At 48.5% G+C, this 19,077-nt stretch overlaps 1 protein-coding gene across 5 annotated transcripts in view; it reads left to right on the forward strand.

Moving 5' to 3' along the window:
- Nucleotides 1-19,077, forward strand: part of DPP6 (dipeptidyl peptidase like 6) — a 939,040-nt gene that overhangs the window by 874,871 nt on the left and 45,092 nt on the right. For all 5 annotated transcript variants that reach the window (XM_053898709.1, XM_053898707.1, XM_053898705.1 and 2 more), the window contains exons 15-16: nucleotides 151-198; nucleotides 1,979-2,097. In XM_053898709.1, coding sequence (XP_053754684.1) covers nucleotides 151-198; nucleotides 1,979-2,097 — 167 coding nt within the window. The remainder of the gene's footprint in view (nucleotides 1-150; nucleotides 199-1,978; nucleotides 2,098-19,077) is intronic.

Below are 19,077 nucleotides of genomic sequence, written 5' to 3' on the forward strand. Positions count from 1 at the left end.
CGCGCCCGGGGCTGGGCCTGAGCGGGACAGCAGGTCCCGTCACCACGCACGGGCAGAGTCCCAGGGAGCGTCTGCAGACAGAGCCCTGCAGGGGACGCGAGCCCACCCTGGGACCACTAATCCCTGTTGTCCCCCCCCCGGTCTTTGCAGCTACTTCCTGAGCACGGAGGACCTGCCTCGGAGGCGACAGCTCTACAGGTATGTGGGCCGGCCGCACGCAGGGCTCCGCCTTCAGAAGGCCTGGTGACACGTGCGGGGACGCGGTACCCCCGGGGCGGGGGGGGGGAGCTGCGCAGGGGACCACCACAGAGGCAGCTGTAAGGTCCGGAGACAAATAACAAGAAATGCAGAGGCCACCAAATTCGAAGCTTGATTTTTCTGCGTTTCTCCAACGCAGGGGTGTTTGCTCCCCACCCCCGACGTACTTACTTGTGTTGATAACCCAGCCTCTTTCTTCTCAACTTTATGCAAATGTGATGTGGCGGGCTCATTCCCATGGGGGGGGGGGGGCTGATGGGAGGCAAGTCGGGTCGGGCGTGGCCCGTGTCGGGCGGGGAGGAGGCCCTCTACGGGCTCCACGTCGCCACCGTCTTGCTGTGACAGCGGTCAGATCCGGAACCCCAGACGAGGCAGAGGAAGGGTGCCGTCTGAACCCTGGAGAGGCGACTTCTTCCAGGGTCTGTTCTCCCTGGCATCAGGTCCTGTCACCTGCCCCAGTCACTGTTCCCACCGGGGAAAGCCTTGGGTTCTGAACTGGGATCACCAGACGTGGAAATAGCACAACCTCTTACCTCCTCCGTGTTTCCCAGACTAGAAGGTCGGTGGGTGCTGGTCACAGCCCGCAGGCACACCAGCCGCCCCGTGGGGACCCGAGGGCCCAAGGGGGTGACTCAGGCTGGATGGAGCCGACGCCTGGCTCCCCTCCCTGCCGCGGGGACGCTGGAGAATCCCTCTCAGGAGGACCAGCGTGTCCCCTTCCACCCATCGGTGCATGTGCTGAGGGCACAGAAGGCCAGCACGGGGGAGTCCCTCTGGAGGGGAGAGAACTCTGGCAAACCCACGTGGTCACAGGCCTGCTGCTCCGTGTAGCTGGGCGTGTCTGCCAGCGTTACTTAGATCAGTCCTGTCACCCCAAGAATGAAGGGGTTCGAGGCGGACCGCCTCCCTTTTCCTCCGCCTTATGAATACCGTTAGAAGGCCATCTTCTCCTGGCCGCAAGCTACCGTCACCCTTGTGGGCAGGTCTCCTGGGGGGCCTGTGGGAGGAGGAGCCCCCCGGCAAAGGGACCTCCCCCGGCAAAGTGCTCAGGCAGGAACCCCCTCCAGGTACATGCAAAGCCTCCTCGGTATCTTCATTTTGGGGAACACATTTCAGGCCTTCTTGACGTGAGCTTGTGCTTGTTCCACGTGGTCCCGGGGTTCCTGCTCCGCCCCCCCCAACAAGTGAGAAGCTCCACGTCTCCGTGTGGCTCCGAAGCAGCCAGAGCCCGGTTCAGCCCATGCCCCTGGGGTTCCTGACGCGTCGTGCACCGGTGCTAGGTTCTCCTAGGAAATTCGGAGATTCGGAAGACGAGCTCCTGTTCTCAAAGAGCGAGCCGTCTCCTCAGACCAGAGGCGTGGGTCCAAAGTACTAGATAACGGCACCAGGCACTGTGCGTCTTCCCCTTCCCAGCGGGGGCACGCACAGGCGCAGGTGACCAAGCGTGCACTGTCACGTGTGCACCCAGAGAGCACGCGTGCCGTGAGCTCTTCCGAGGGGGGCCTGGCCGCCCGGGAAGGGGAGAACAGAGCAGAGCATTCGGGTCTTCCCAGGGGGACGGGCGGGAGAAAGGCCCACCGTGGAGCGTCAGGGACTCGCGAGCGCCCTTGAAAGGAGAGAAGCCACCAGCCCTGAAGGCCGAGCTGGGGGTTTGGGCCCTGCGCCCTGGGCCGGTCTCCTCGCCGCCTGGGTTCACGCCCCGCCGTCTTTTTTCCTCCAGCGCCAGCACGGTGGGCAGCTTCAACAGGCAGTGCATGTCCTGTGACCTGGTGGAGAATTGCACCTACTTCAGTGCATCCTTCAGCCACAGCGCGGACTTCTTCCTCCTCAAGTGCGAAGGTAGGCTGCGGCCCTCTGGACCCGCCTCTAAGTCAGCGCTGAGATCCTCGAGCGTCCCGGCCACCGGCAGGGGGGTGGCGGTGGGAGCCCGTCCCAGACCAGGCAGGGACCCGCCCAGGTGGGCTCACTCGGGCAGGGTTACCGGACCTTCTCTGCAGTTTACGGCTTATCAGGGCGTTTACCCGCTATGCCACTTAATCCCAGAGTTCCTCCACATTCTCCAAACAAAAAGTCCTAGGAAGTAGATAAGTGTCCCACATGTTGATGAACCTTCGCCATTTATAAAGGTAATAAACTTCTCAAAGCTCAACTTCTTAAGCATATTTAAGGATCGAGGTGATCTAGAAGTCTCAGGCAGAAAAGAAATTATCGTCCTATGACCTAACGTGGGGGTAACTTATCCCAGAAAGTTCCTGATCACACCCGTCTGCATACACGAAACAGTAGGCATGTCCCACGGTGGAAAAGCCAGTGTCTTTGCATCTTGTCCTCGTATGTGGGAAGGATAAGGTCTGGATCCACAAATAAATACGGTTGTTACAAAGCGTGTCTCAAGAGCTCCTGAGACCACGTTGCTGCAGGTGGAACTGACTGGGACCAGGACCAATTCAGGCCCACGAGTCGCGGGTGCAGAAGGAGGAATGTCTGTGAGAGCACTGTCTTCGTTGGCCTTCGCCAGCTGCACACCAGTGCGTGACCTCATCCCCTTTTTGTGAGTATCTTCCAAAATCGTGAAAAGCCAGGAAGACTCGGCCCCTTGACCACCACAGGCTCAGCCCCAGACGTTCTCCCAAGACGATGGGGAACCTCTGAATTACAACTGTAGCCACCCCCTCCCCCAGTCCCCTGGAAGGAAGGTGGTACCAAACTCCTCTTTCCTGTGCTGCCCGGGAAGCAGACAGACAGCAAGTGGCCGAAAGAGGAGAGAGCCTAAGAACCAGTCCACTGGCTTCATCCGTCGACAGGAGGTTGGGTGATGCACAGGGAACCAGCATCAAGGTCTCCTGGCTACCAGGCCAGCGACACCTGCCGCCCCGTGGCAGGATCTTTGGGAAATTACAGCCTGGGAAAATGTAGGGTTTATGTGGCCAGGAAACCGACCCACTAGGAGCTGAGACAGGAGTCTGACCAGAGCTACACAATCACGCATCTGGAATCTTGTCCCCAGAAGGAAATACAGAAACATCATGATAAAATACAGAAGAGAAAAATCAAAGTGCATTTAAACAACATCCCAGACAAGGATCCATCATTTAAAATCCATTTAAATATTGAACATGTTGCCTTATCGTAAGGTAAGCTTAAACTAGCCCTCTTCTCTACAAAATTTCTCTGTGTAAATTTTTTGTACGATAACCTATTTTCTGGTGAAAGTAACTTGAATGCCCAAATTGACCTTTCCCCCAGAGCCTGACCAAACCCTCATTTTTAAAAAGGGACTTTCTAAAAGACAAACAAACAAACATAAGTGTACAAAACCAATAGCAGCAAACTTTCAGAACCCAGATGCAATGATGAGAGACCACGGACTTGGCCGCAGTGAAAGCGAATCCCCGTCCTGCGCTGAGGGACGGTTAACCCCGTGAGCGGTGGTGACGACTGTCATGGGGGTGAGACTTCAGAAGGGGATGATTACACCCAGTTTGATTGCTTGGGATTTTTGTGGGGGAAGAAGAATCAAGGAAAGATGAGGTGGGCAAGGGAGGGATTCAGAGTGTCGAGTGCAGTGTCATAGGGCGGGGGGAGGGGGAGGCAGCGTGAGGAGGAGCGTTGGGCACGCTGAGATCGCGTGGAGGGTCCCCCCCCACGGCCTGTGAGCCCCCATCGGTCCAGCAGAGGCATGCATTTAAGAAGTCCAATTTAACAACCAAAATTAATTCTCAGTGATTTTATTTTCCCCCATGTTTCTCGGCAGAGATTAAAGTGGACCCAAGCCGCATTGATTCAACTCCCTCCCCTGTGTTGCTTTCACACCCCAACGCTACTCTACTCGCTACTCCAGAGATTCCTATGAACCTCTGACCAAAACAATGTCCCCACCCCCAGCTCTAGAGGCTCTCCTTCCCGGCTCCTGCGACACTTCGGGTAGATTAACATGGCCCCTAAGAGGTAGCCAGAACAACAAGTCCTTCCCTTCTAGGCCGAAGAAAACGTAATGACAGTAGAGGATTCTCTGTGATTGGGGGAAGGGGAATCTGTGAACGCTCCCACACTCAGAAGGGCTCGGCCCATCGTGCAGGAGGAGGTTTGGACCAAGGGTTTAGAACCGGGGCACGGCAGACACCCAGCGGCCAAAGCAAGTGCTTAATCAGAGCGGCCGCAGGCCGTCACGCTGGGGGAGTCCACAGGGCTGGGGACCACACAAGCGGCTGTAAGACCACAAAATTGAGATACCCCATCTGAACTCCTCCTGCTTTGCCTGCGGACCTTCCGCTGTGATGGGTTTTGCTGAGTTTATCTGCGATGGTTCTGTCCCTTAATTTCCACTGTCCCTCTGTCCCAGCTGATCGTCGCCCATCACTTGTCTGCAGTGAATGCTTGTCTGTGACTGGCCCTTCCATGCGTTGTCCTTCTCCTGGTGAGACCGTAACCTCCACCCTCATCATCACAGATTTCCTCTTAGTCTTATCATCTGGTGCCCTCTCCTGTGACACTTCCTTAACATTTATTCTGTGCTGTCTCAAGGCTTCTCATTTCTGTGTTTGTTTATCATTCTTAACTTCTTAATTTTTATTAAGCATGTAAAACTTTTAAATGCATAAATTATTTTCATACCTTTGCACACCATCGATTAAAATAGCACAGGTAAGGCAAGACTCCCAAATGTTTGCAGTGCTTACATCCACTCATTACCTAGCTGGGTCCCATCTCCCTGTGCCGGTATTTCTAGCAAAAAGTCATGGGTTTCAGATGGCCGCGGAAGGCTTGCATGAAAAGTTCCTGTAAACCAGATGCGGTGGAACCTTGTAGAAACTCACCTACATAATAAGTACACACATGTTTAGATTTCTTTTCCGATCTCTAGGGTCTAGCAGTGAAGCCAGATGCATTCAAAATACTGCATTACGATGTGACATCTTACAGCGATTTTCCAGAAAACCCAGCAAGCTTTCAGTTTCTACACTTGCTGGTCTCCCCAGTGACCCTGTAAGATGGGTGGTGATAGAAATACCTAAACTCTGTTCAGCTCTTCACAGTTTGAAAAGTACATTCCTTATAATATTTGACGTTTATGTTTCCATTTCTGATTGCTTGCCATCTGTCTCTAACACAAAGAGATCTTAGAGTTCCCTACACTGAACATACTGTTCCACACTTGCACGCTTGGTCTTTGATCGATCAATGGACACCTGATTGATACATCCCCCAGACCTTCTTTCAGGCCAAGGGTTGATTTTTTTAAAAAACTTTTTTAATGTTTATTTATTTTTAAGAGATGGAGAGACAGAGTGTGAGTGGGGAAGGGGCAGAGAGAGAGAGGGAGATACAGAATCCGAAGCAGGCTCCAGGCTCTGAGCTGTCGGCACAGAGCCCGACGCGGGGTTTGAACCCACCAGCCATGAGATCATGACCTGAACTGAAGTCGGACGCTTAACCGACTGAGCCACCCAGGCGCCCCAGGCAAGGGTCAATTTTTATCAACCCTTGGGATGAACAAGCCCAGGCAGCGTGGGCACCCTCGGACCAGCATGTGTGACAGAAACTGTCACTGGTTCCTCAGCTGTCCTGGAGCACCCAGATCAGAAGCCAGGCTGCATCTCCCGCAGAGCTGTGACGTCCAACTTTGAGTCTTGGGTGACCCCAAGTGTCACGTTTAAAGAAAAATTACTCACCTCCTGTATTAGTTCCCCGGGGCTGCTGTAGCAAATGACCACAAGCTGGGTGGGCTTAACGCAGCAAAAATGTAGACTCTCCCAGTTCTGGAGACCAGAAGTCTGAAAGCAAGTCGTCTGCAGGGCTGACTCCTCGTGGAGGCTCTGAGAGGGAACCTGCTCCATGCCTCCCTCCAGCTTCTGGTGCTGCCAGTGATCCTGGGTGTTCCCCACCTTGTAGATGTCCTACCCCGACCTCTGCCTCCTCCACTGGCACGTGGCCCTGTGTCTCTGGACCCCAGTTTCTCTCTCCTTGTAAGGACACCAACCACAGGTGAGGACCCACCTACTCCAGTCGACTTCATCTTAACTTGATTGCATTTACAAAGACCCTATTTCCAAATAAGGTCACATCCACAGGTACTGGGGTGGGAACTGCAACATATCTTTCACGGGGAGATACAGTTGACCCACAGGACCTCCCTTCTGTGACTCCATTCACCTTCTTCTATAAGAAAGAGAGGAAAGGAACTGTTGTTGGTTTTCTCAGGGACACAAATTTAAGGGCAACCACGTGAGACTTTGTGACAGAGACTGTTCCCAATGGCTCTACCACATTCTAGAAAGAGTGAGAGGGGCCTCTGCAGAGAGTGATAGTTTCCAAACCATGTTTTTGGAAGATAACGCTGGCATGTTGGCGGAAGAAGTGTACGTTTTCTCCAGAAATTCTTCCTCCATGTCAGAAAGTCAAATGAATACTCGAGTCGCATGGAGCTTTGAAAAGTTGTTAGGATTTTTCTCCTCCCCGGCTGAATTCATCCAGGAGAGCCACCGTGCAACTGAATCAAAGCACCCAGTTTACATAATTTGAGTTTTACAATCATAGCCTCTGTTTAGACAATTGGATTTTTCTCTTCAAACTGAATCCCAAGCACATGATTCATTTTCCTCCAAGTTTGTCAGAAGGACTCAGTCAGTCCTGTTTCTAAGAAACACCAAAACTTCACCAGGAAAATGGGACCTGTGCATGAATCAGGCATTTGCTGTTTTATATCAAAAACAGTTTTCTATTTTTAAAAGTTAATAAATAAACTTCTTTTTCTTGGAACCAAACATGGTGGAACTCGAGCTTTTCGTCCTGTTCTGAGTGGAGAACCTTTGTTATGAATCCTGCTGCGGTCTGGACTTCACCCCCCTTTGCTGTTAAGTTGTTATTTACGGAGCCATTTGCCAGTGGTTAAGACATTCGGCCATAGAGTCAGCGACTTGATTTATCAGGACAGCCTTCTCCATCTTGAAGTCAAATTGAAACAAAATATGTAAGCTTAAAATAAAGCGAGTGACTGTATCCCGATTACTGCTTTTCTTAGTACTAAATGCTCGGGGCTCTATCATCACCATCGCTGCCACGGAGAAAGAGAAATCACAGAAATGGAGAGCAATGAAGGATGGAATTGGACAGACCTGGCTAGAAGCTGGGCCCCTCCACTCACTAGCTTCGTGATGTGGCCACGTTGGCTGGCCTTGCCAAACCCTCGACTTCCTCATCCCGAAAACTGGGGCCACAACAGTAGCTGTCTCACAAAGCTCTTGTCTGGATTCATGGAGGCAATGCACGTGGACTGCTTGGCATGATGTCCGAGGCACAGCAAATGCCTAATAAGTGATAACTAATATCGTGACCCCAGTCACCATCGTCATCATCGTTACCTCGGTGATCAAAGGAGAGTGTCTTAGCCATCCTCCAGCTACCGACTCAGCATCCAGAAGGTGGGGCTAACATGACAGATGGTTACCTTCTGTGAAATTAGTGAAGCAAATCCCTTACTCGGTGTTTCCAGATGTGAGTGGCCATCCTCATACCTCACCAGGCTGTGCCAGAAGCCCTGGGTCTGCACTCACACTAGCAGGATAGAAAGTTCCAGAAGTGACTGTAGTTGCCAGAGTCACAGAACCTTAGCTCACCCATGTGTGAGGCATGGAGGTGAAGTACCTGATGACTTCAGAAGGGCAGATGCCTACAGGGCCCTCCACAGCTGGTTCTTGGTGGAAGTTAGGAAGGAACCAAATTTTCTTATTTTCATCAGCACTGGATATTTCCTCCTCCTGTGCCATTTCCCCTCTCCGCCTTTACTCCATCAGATACCCAGTGCTCTCAGCTGCCCTGGCCATGTCCTGACCTTGAGGAATATAACAGAGGGGGAAATGTACACCGAGGCACTATATTAGTTCTCCATGAGCTTTAGTCAAAACAAAGCCATGAGTGGCAGGGATGAAAAATGGGTTTCAGCCTTGAAGATCAACTCCTCCGCACTGGAAGTCTCTGGCTGCAGTGCTGTGCATAAGAAGGATGCCTTGGCCAAGTCCAGGCTCAGCAAGAAAGAGCCTCATGAGCGATTGATGGGTCGTGTCTGCCACACGCAACAGGGAAGAGGTGAACGATTGGTTGGTCATGTCTGCCACATGCAGCAGTGAGGGAGGAGGTGGTGCCCACCTACCACACATCTGTTCCTGGAGGGAGTGGAAAGCTATTAATCTTGACATCACTACAGAAAATATCCTGAGGGAAGCTTGTGGCCTAAGGTTTCTGACTGAAAGACAATTTGGCCAGTCATACATCTTTTGAAGTGAGGAGAAGAAAGCTCCAGACCCCTCCAAAGTGGCCCCGGGGTGATGCCCATTCACACCCAGTCCTTCAGTGTACATCTAAGCAGGTGCACCCTCTTACATCCCGGCCCAATGTAGGCATGAAATACACTCTTCTACTGAAATTATTTCAGATAACTGTAAATGATAGTGCCAGAGCTAGAAAAATAATAATCTGCATCCTCGCTGATGAAACTATATTATTTGCTTCAAACATGGGGCAATACTGATGCCGTGCAACAAGATTTGAAAAGGGAAAAGCACGTAATCCTCTAGGCGTCTCTTATACCAAGTTTCCAAGCCATTAACCTGGGCGACCCTATTTTAATTTTGAGTTTGTCCAAGCGAATGTTTGGAACCAAGTTTGAGACTCCTTGGAGCGTTGCCAGCGTGTTTGTGAGGAAGAACATCTCTTCAATCTCTCAGGCATTTGGAGCTACTCCCTCTGAAGCTGTGGGTACCAAGAACAAGGAGAGGGATTCTCGGGGCAGGTTGTATCATCAGTATAATTTACATGAATATTTTGGAAGATGCTAAACTCATCAGTAAAAGCTCCCAGACCCCAAGCAAGTCACTGAGCAGGAGCCTCGTTGCTCTTCAGTGACAACAAAACAAGCATCTCCCTCAGAAAGACACTTCCCACTTGCCCACTGGACACCTTCCCCATCACGGGGCAAATGTCTGAGCTGTTCCAGCACCAGGTGACAAGGTACCTTCTGCAAAATGAGAAGTCTTTCCTGACAGCATTCTACTTGAAATGTGCGTTGACAATAAATAATACCATTCGGTGCAACTATGGTGCCTCTGTGACACACGCTCTCCTTTTATGCCCACTGCCCCGACTCCAGCCAGCCACTTTGCTCCTGACCACCATCACATTTCCTAAAGCATCTTTTCCTTAAGGACAGCTTCCTGAGTACATATGTAAAATAGTAGAAGAAACATAAAATTAAAAAATAAATGGCACCACTGAGTCACCAGGAAGGGGTTGCCTGCAGACCAGAACATTGAAAAATTTTTGAAAAGTAAATAGAAATAGATCACACTGAGAGTTAATTCCAAAGTCCAAAGCCTAGGATGTGTATGTAGCATAAGTGATGAAGGATGTAATTACAAAAAAAAAAAAATTAAAAAACAATCGATAAAACAAAAAGACAACCTACAGAATGGGAGATGTTTGCAAATGGCATATCTGATAAATGGATCAGATATTAGTATCCAAAGCATATGGAGAACTGATACAAGTCAACACCCAAAAACAACCCAGTTACAAAATGTGCAGCAGATATGAAGAGACATCTCTCCAAATAAGACATCCAGATGGCCACTAGACACATGAAAAGATGCTCAACATCACTCGTCATCAGGGAAATGCAAATCAAAACTACAATGAGATATCATCCCACACCTGCCAGATTGGCTAAAATAAAAAAACACAAGAAACAACAGGTGTTGGCAAGGATGTGGACAAAAAAGGAACCTTCGTGCACTGTTGCTGGGAATATAAACAGGTGCATCCGCTCTGGAAAACAGTGTGGAGGGTCCTCAAAAATTTAAAAATAGGACTACCCTACCATCCAGTAATCATACTACTGAGTATTTTCCCAAAAAAGGGGGAAAACATCAATTAGAAGGAATATATGTAGCTCTGTTTTTATTGCAGCATTATTTACAATAGGCAAGTTATGAAAGCAGCCCAAGAGTCCCTCAACTGATGAATGGGTAAAGAAGACGTGACATATATACGCAATGGAATGTTACTCAGCCATTAAAAATAATGAAATCTTGCCATTTGCAACAACATGCATAGAGCTAGAGTGTATGATGCTAAGTGAAATAAGTCAGTCAGAGAAAGACAAATACCGTTATGATTTTACTTATAGGTGGAATTTAAGAAACAAAACAAGTGAACTAAGAGACAAATGAAAGAGACAAAATGAAAAAAAAGAGAAGCAAACCAAGAAACAAACTCTTAACTATAGAGAACACACTGGTGGTTTCCAGAGGGGTCAGGTGGGGGTGGGTGAAGCAGGTGATGGGGATTAAGGAGGGCACTTGTGACGAGTACTGAGTGCCATATGGAACTGTTGACTCGCTATATTCTACAGCTGAAACTAACATTAAACACTGCATGTTAACTATATTGGAATTAAAACTAAAAGCTTAATTAAAAAAAGAAGAAAAAGTAAATTGACTCATCAAAATATATACCCTCCCCTAATTTTTCTTAGTTCAAAAGAAAAACTGAATAGATGCAGTAATTATAAGCCCCAGTTTTCCAAGAAAGCCCTGGATAATGCCTGACAAAGATCGATGGAGGCCTGATCTTTATTTTTAGTGCCCTTCTCTTCATTGTCAGAAGTGTCCTTGTTTGGGCAAAATTATGGACAGCATACCACCAAACAGGAATGCGGAAGATCCAGCAGGATTACCCAGAAGACCGCAACTGGATGGAGATGAACATTCCAGCAAAACTTGAGAGACATGAATACTAGATCCCAGAAATGCATTCTGCCATGTGGAGGTTCGAGGGGAGACTGGGAAGGATGAAGGGGAAAAAATAACCAAAGATATAATAGAAAAAAATCCCGCCAAGCGTTGAGTCATTACAGAGGAAAGAAGTATTGAATGTCTTGTAAGAATTTGGGGAAAGCCAGGAAGTTAATTGCTCCTAATGAAATTTGATGATTCAGAGGTTAGAAATTACATAAGGTTATGGGGCAGAAGGAAGGGTATGTGGAGGGTTTTCTCTTTTCTTTTTTCTTTCCTTTTCTCTTATTATTTTAAATACTCAGAGTAGTATCGGACTTCTCACTTTGCAACAACAGTTCAGGAAACAGCAGAACAAGTCCATAAACTGCTGCTGATGGAAAACGGTTTCTAAGTTTCAGTCCTGCCCATCCTGAGCTCTTGTTCATAAAATGGGCAGGAAGGGGTACCTGGGTGGCTCGGTTGGTTGAGAGTTTGACTTCAGCTCAGGTCATGATTTCACAGTTCACGGGTGTGAGCCCCGCATGGGACTCTGTGTTGACAGCACAGAGCCCGCTTCAGATCCTCTGTCCCCCTCTGCCTGCCCCTCCCCCACTTCCACTCTCTCAAAAATAAACATTTAAAAAAATAAATAATAAAATAAAAATCAAATAAATAAATAAATACAATGGGCAGGAAAAGGAATTTGGGAATGTTCAAATATGTAAAATATACCATTCACACATCTGCCCTGGAAAACGAAACAAAACAAAACTACACACAGAGGTGCTTAAACAAAAGAAAAGGGCTGGCCAAAGAGAAGTAAGAGGCGTATGATGAGCAAAGGAACTAAACTTTAGCAATTATTGGATAAAATGTACTGCAGTTGTTCATGAGGATTCCTAAAACAAAAGTGCTTAAAAAACTAGAAGAAGCTTCTAGATGATTTCAGCCAGCTCTGGAAGGGCAGCCGTGCTCCAGCAGGTGGGGTATAGACCCACTGGTGGGGAGCAGGGGATGTGGGAGACCTGGGTGCCTGTGTGCTAAAGAATTAAGTGAACCCTTACCTTATACCACACACACACACACACGCACACACACACACACACACACACACACACACACACACACACACTCACACCTCAAAATGGATTAAAGACTTATACATAAGACCTGACACTGTAAAACCCCTAAAAGAACCCACGGGGGAAAGTTTTGTGCCATTGATCTTGTGTTTCATGGATAGGACACCAAAAGCAAAATAAGAACAAAACATTTTAAAGATGGAAGCAAGGAAGCATTGGCACTACACTCAAAGAATTGTCACCTTAAACAATAGTGCTGGCACATTCTGACCACCAGTAAAACATCCATCCACTTCTACCCATGTTCCAATAGTAGGTGACATTTTGTTTTAAACCAGGGAATGTTATCTAATTGCCTGGCACACGTGAATTACAGGTATTAGATTGGAAACGTACAGCTGGCTTTCAACAAAAGTTTCCATTTTTGATAAGACATAAAAAGAATTGATCCCAAACTTAATTAATTATTGATGCTAATGGAAAGGAAGAGGAATAAGGGGAAACAGATGCTTGTCTAGCCATGAGTTTTGGCTCCTCCCCTCCCTCACTGTTTAAGAGAACACTTGCAGGGCTCCTGGCTGGCTCAGTCGGTTAAGTGTCCGACTTCAGCTCAGGCATGATCTCAAGGTTTGTGAGTTCGAGCCCTGTGTCAGGCTCTGTGCTGACAGCTTGGAGCCTGGAGCCTGCTTTGGATTCTGTGTTTCCCTCTCTCTCTGCCCCTCTCCCTCCCTCCCTCCCTCTCCCTCTCTCTCTCTCCCTCCCTCTCTCTCTCTCTCAAAAATAAATAAACATGAAAAAAATTAAAAATATTTGCAAGTATAGATGCTTGAGGGGACAGGAGGGAAGGTCGAGTGAACCCCACTTTACAGATTATAACGGGGAGGGGCAGGGCATGGAGGGTGCTGGAGGGAACATCCTAAGTCTAAAAAGAACACCTGCCATTCCGCTGCAGTCAGTTGTCACCACTCAGAAGCTATTTAATTTCTGGATCTTATGGTATTTCAACAGAGCTTCAAAATCCATATTTTTATATAAAAATCAAATTTCTCAATGTTGGAAACCCACTAAAATTTGAAACGTATTCCTTCTGGCTAAGCAAACATTTGCAGGCCATATCCCAGCCACAGGTGACAGTCTGACGTCTACAACACACTGGATTGCCAAGGGGAGTTTCTCATAATCTCTCGGTCCCAGCTATGAGCTACCCTCTTGGTTGTCACTAAATAGCCAAAGTTTAAATAGCCAGAAGGAGCCATAAGTGAAGTGGATACGTTTCTATCTCAAGGATCCAACCCTGGACCCTCATGAACCCACAACACTTTTTAAAACTGATCTGTAAGAATATTTTGAAGGTACTTGTACTTAATTCCTAGCTATCCAGCATGGTTGAGTAAGGCAGTTTTTGTATGAATAAATTCTTCTCATTATACCATCCATAAATTGTCTTCAAAGAGGTGAGGATATTTATCACTTACTCTGCTGGCTGTAAATTGATCTTTGCTGCTTCAGGGAGCTCTTTGACACTGTCGTTGCCTGCCATCATTGACTTGAACCATTGGTCCATGTGAGGAAGAAAGAAAGTTATCACAAAAAGGACTGTGGTGGTGGCTGACTCCCTTTTCCTTGCTTTGCTGTTGAGGAAACTGAGGCACAGAGCTGTTGAATGACTCAGGCAAACCGCACAGCCGGTTAGTAGTAGGAGCCCCAGACCCCACGCCATCTGACTGCCTTCCTGGTGTTTCTGTAACACTGTTCTTCTCCTTTGCATCCTGATTAGCAAGCACCATGGCTGGCCATCGAGAGTTTTGTGTGCTTGGTGCATTGTACCCAGAGAAGGAACCAAAGAGGCCAACCTGGATGAAGTGCTAAGGAGAAGGTGAAAGGCAAATCTCAGAAGTCACATTTTTACTCTCATAAGTTCCATGGCTTTCACGCACACCAGTTACAATAGCTTCAGTCACGGGATGGCTCACATTTGCCTGAGAACACAGAAGATGGTGGTTTGAGCCACTTGTCCCACCCCCACCAGGAGGTTTGCATGCTGATAATGAATCACTGTTAAGGAAATGAGTCCACAAGAGACCTACAGTTAGGAGTTCAGCCCATGTCCAACGTGGAAATGCATACTACTGATAAGAATGGGAGCTATGAGTGATCCTGTAAATTGTGGGTGACCCCAGTCCTGTATGTGCTGCACCCAGCACCGCGTAGACTTTAATAAGTCAAACGTGAACAACTGTTGTCTTCTTCCGTGTTGTCGACAGCAACAAAAAAGCCAATATGGCGGCAGAAAGCAGGGCAGGGGCCAGGAGGGTTGCAAATGAGCTCGAAAAAGGAGCAAAACTTCTTACAAAGCACCTTCTTCAGGAAACGTGGGGCCAAATAAGTCAGCAATTCTCTAAAGGAGACAAAGTGGGATCATCCGTGTTCTTAAAATAGTCACATTCAAGGGAAGATGAGCAGAGGCATCTGGCTAAATGTTACATCTGCTTCCACTTCCGTTAATGTTTTTTCCCCCAGAAGAAGGTATTAGATTATGGTAGACAGCTATTGGATGATAATACAGCACTCCTAATGCATTTTTAAAAGCCCCCTGTTTTGTACTTCATAGCTTTGCATCCATACCGACCGAGACAAAATGCATGTGAATGTAGGGACTCCATGAACACAGAGTATCCGCTCTCCTGCCTGGTTTGTTCCTCAGCAGAACCATGAAGACATCGGAGACATTTCCCTAAGGCAGCTTCTGACCTCCACATCCCTCCTCCATCCAGTTCAACTATTGAGCAGCTAATGTATGCCTCTAGGTGCTGGGGAAGCACAGAATCAGTCAGAGATCCTGCCTTGAGGGACTCATGTTGAGGGGGGAGCACCCATCCCAGAAATGGCATTTCATGTGGTTGGTGCTATTACTGGGATGTGTTCAGGGGGGCGTGAGAACCGAGGGAATTCTCTGTGTGCTAGGAACTTTGCTGGAGACCACCATAGGCATTTGAGTAAGGCATCGTCCGGGGCGCCTGGGTGGCTCGGTCGGTTAAGCGTCCCACTTCGGCTCGGGTCCTGATCTCGCAGTCCGTGAGTTTAAACCCCGTGTCGGGCTCTGTGCTGACAGCTCGGAGCCTGAAGTCTGCTTTGGATTCTGTGTCTCCCTTTCTCTCTGCCCCTTCCCTTGTCGCTCGCGCACTCTCTCTCTCTCCCTCTCTCTCTCTCTCTCTCTCAAAAATAAAATTAAAATTATTAAAATTTTTTAAATAAATAAAAATAAGTTTAAAAATGAATAAGGCATCGCCCTTGACCTCAGGGAAGTCACAGACATGTGGTGAGAGTCTGCCTAACAAAATTGTATATTTAGGGCATGGAGGCTGCTCTAAAAGCCTAGCAGTTCACCATCTCCCTTCCCACTAGCAGAGACCGCCCATTTTACAGATGAGAACGTTAAGACACTTTCTACATCTTGCCCAAAAGCACGTAGCTAATTAGGGGCAGAGTCAGAACTAGGATCGGTATTTGTCCCACACCTGCCTTCTCCACGTGCCCGTGAACACCACTCTTGCTCTCTTTTGTGCGTGGAGATAAACGAGCATTTTTGCTGATTGTTCTCCTCAAACGCTTCTTCCACAGCCGTGTAAATTGAGCCCTAGTGAAGCCTTAGACACAAGAGGGCACTGCAGCCCTAAATATTCACACCTGCCTTCCTAGGGCCGCTGTGGGGTGGGTGCAGCATCATCTCCGAGTGTCTGGTGCCCCCTCCGGTGTGGCAGTCCCACCACCCGCACTGCAGTAGTGTTTCCACCACCCCGTGGGGCTACAAAGGACAGAGCCGTCCAGACCGAGAAGCATTTCTCTGATGCTCGCTGTCTGCCAGATACGGACTGCAGGCCAGGCGTGCAGCGATGAGCAAGACGCAGAGGCCCTGCCCTCGAGTAGCCCAGGGTCTGGTGAAATTCACAACACTGTGAAACGCGTCAAAGGGGCCGAGCGTGGAGCGGGGAGCCCGCGAGAGCCTCGGCTGGGATGGGCTACCTCCCCCACGTCATGGGTGTGAACCGGTCCCTGTGCTCTAGGACTTCACTGGTGAGGAGACAGACACCACCAACTGGAGAGTAATAAAGGGCAGGCTGTAGCGAATTGTTTGGGAAAGACTATAAATGCTCTCGGTGGCCGGGAGAGAAAGCATCTGGTAACTGGTAAAACTTGGGGGGTCGGGGGGAAGGGCAGATGGTCCTTCCCAAGGAGGAAGCGGGAGGAAGTGACCCCTTTGTGCCTTGACTGCCTCATCTATAAAATTGAGATAATAATGTACCTGCCTGGTAGGGTTGGGGCAAACATGAAAGTTTTGACTATTTATGAAGCACTCACAGTGGATGTTACTGTTGTTCGTCATTGATCATGTTATTGTTCATGATGATGCTGACAGTGTTATTGATGATGATGCTGATAGTATCACTGTTGTTGCTGTTGTTGCCCCAGCCCTGGCTCATACCTGAGAGATGGGGCCTTCAATTATGGTCACTTTTCTCCTGTAGTGGGGAGAAGTTTCGCCTCTTGTTTCCGATGACTGGTGACGTGAATTTACATAGAGATCGGTTAATGATAGCTATTATGTTTCTATTCCCTGCAAAAATTAGACCAAGATGACCAAAGTTTATCATGGAATGTGTCTGTAGACAAAGGATTTTTATTTCCTTTCTGTGTACAAGAAACAGTAGTTGTGGCCTCCACGGCTAGCTGAAGTGGATGTTGGAGATCTGGGCCAGGATCTGGACCTTTGTAGGTGGTGTGGAAAGTGAAAAATGATCATCAGTTATAGGCCTGGGAACTGAAGAGCCTGTTTTTGTTTTTGTTTTTTTGTCTTTGTTTTTTTTTGTTGTTGTTGTTTTATGTGATTTGGAACCATTGTCTATAGTCAGAGAAAGATTCTAATGGGAATATGCATGGGTTATGTGCCACAGAGGGACTTTGTTCTGATGGGGACCTGCTTGTTGTACATCATTGGCCTGGGGTCATCTCAAAATTTAGCTAAGTAACATGTATATGGGAAAGTTTCTTTGCGGAGAGGGGAAGGAGGGAATGTCTTATGCAAACAGGGTCAGTAGGTATCATGTGTGGCTTTTCTGACAACGAAGTAAGACCTACCTCTGGGTCCCTATTGTGGGTTGGGTTGTATCCCACCCTCTCCCCCAAACACAGATGGTGAAGTCCTAACCCCCAGAACTTCCAAATGTGACTTTATTTGGAAGTAGGATTGTTGTGTATGTAATTAACTGAGATGAAGTCATTCTGGAATAAGGTGGCCCTTAATCCAAGGACTGGTGTCCTTATAAGAAGAGGAAAAGAGATGCGGACACACTAGGCAGAAGATGCCACGTGCTAATAGAGGCAGAGATTGGAATGATGCGCGTGTAGACCAAGGAGCCCCCGGGACCGATGGCCACCACCAGAAGCTGGAAGAGGCAAAGAAGGAGTGTCCCGGGCAGGTTCAGAGGGGACCGGGCCCCGCTGATGCCGTAGTCTCGGACTCCCAGCCTCCAGACTGTGAGACAGTAAATTCTGTTGTGTTAAGCCCGCCTGTTGTTGGAACCTCGTTACGGCGGCCCTGGGAGAGGGATGCAGCCCCAGGGCAGGCCCCTCCAAACCCTTCCCCAGCCGCCTAAAACCCCGGGCTGATTTCTTACCTTGGAGCAGTGGTTCTGAAAGAGCAGCCCACAGACGTGGTGACACATGCAGGTTCCACAGACCTGTGGAATCATAACCGCTGGAGCGGTACCCGCCAGACTCTGCCTGTCCAGGCCGTCCCGGCCATTCTGGTGTAGCTAGAGTCTGAGCATTGCCGCCTTAGACGGTGTATGAAATAGCATTTCCTTGCTTCCAAGATGTGCTTCTCACACTCTTCGTTTTTCTGAAATCAAAGGCATCTCAGTGTCTCTGTAAAATCTGAAATCACTGGCGTCTCTTGCATCATTTGTGTCTTAGAATCCATGAAAAATAGTGCATACAACATCCATCCAATATGCCTGTTCGTGTTGCTTGTTTAAGAAGCTCCAACCGCCGTAGAAGTGATTCCTGGTGCTCTGGGATTTTAAAGAAGTTTGTGTCCTGGCCATGGGAAGTGCACCGGGCACCTTGAGACGTGGGGTGACCTTCAGAAATGCCTCCCGGGAAGCATTTAAACCTTCCATTCGTCTCTGATGCACCGATGCATCGTCTCTGATGCTTCCGTTCGTCAGCTTGAGGCCCACCCTCTGGGTCCTACTCCCATGTAATCACTGTGACCTTCCTTCCCGCCGCTCCTGCTGGCCTTTCCGAAGGGCCTCTGGTCTCGAGGCTTTACTTCGAAGATACACTGCTTGCTCAGAGAGGGGCCCCTTGACTGCAGGAAGTAATGCATTTGGTTGATTTGTTTTCTTCCCTCTCTTCTGGAGGCATTTCCCTATGAAGCTTGCAGGTCCCCCCCCCCGCCCCCTGTCCCTGCCCACTCAGAAACTGAGCCTCAGATAAAAATGGTGTGCGGTTAGGAGGCTGGTATTTAAGACAGAACATCTGTTCTGTCACACTTTAACAACACGGCTACTAAAGCAGGAGAAAATTAATTAAAAGTGTCACTCATGTGGCTGTTCAAATTACATTTCTCCTTCTTCTCCACGGAGCATTCACGTATACGTTATAAAATGTTGTGGTGTCCTGAATCATTAATTTTGTTTAAGTTATTATAAATTGCTCACTGACATAACAAAAATGAGGAAATTGGGGAGACGAGATTTTATTTGCACAGAGTTTGTATTTTTTTATCTTTATTTTTTTTAGAGAGAGAGAAAGCACGAGTGGGGCAGAGGGAAGTAGAGACTCCCAAGCAATCTCCGTGCTCAGTGCAGAACCAGACGTAGGGCTCGATCTCATGACTGTGAGAGCATGACCTGAGCCAGACTGAGTCAGATGCTCAACAGACCGAGCCACCCAGCACCCCTTCA

This window comes from Panthera pardus, unplaced genomic scaffold (assembly GCF_024362965.1).
Source record: "Panthera pardus isolate Hobbes unplaced genomic scaffold, ASM2436296v1 HiC_scaffold_9, whole genome shotgun sequence".
In the NCBI taxonomy this organism is placed as follows: Eukaryota; Metazoa; Chordata; class Mammalia; order Carnivora; family Felidae; genus Panthera; species Panthera pardus.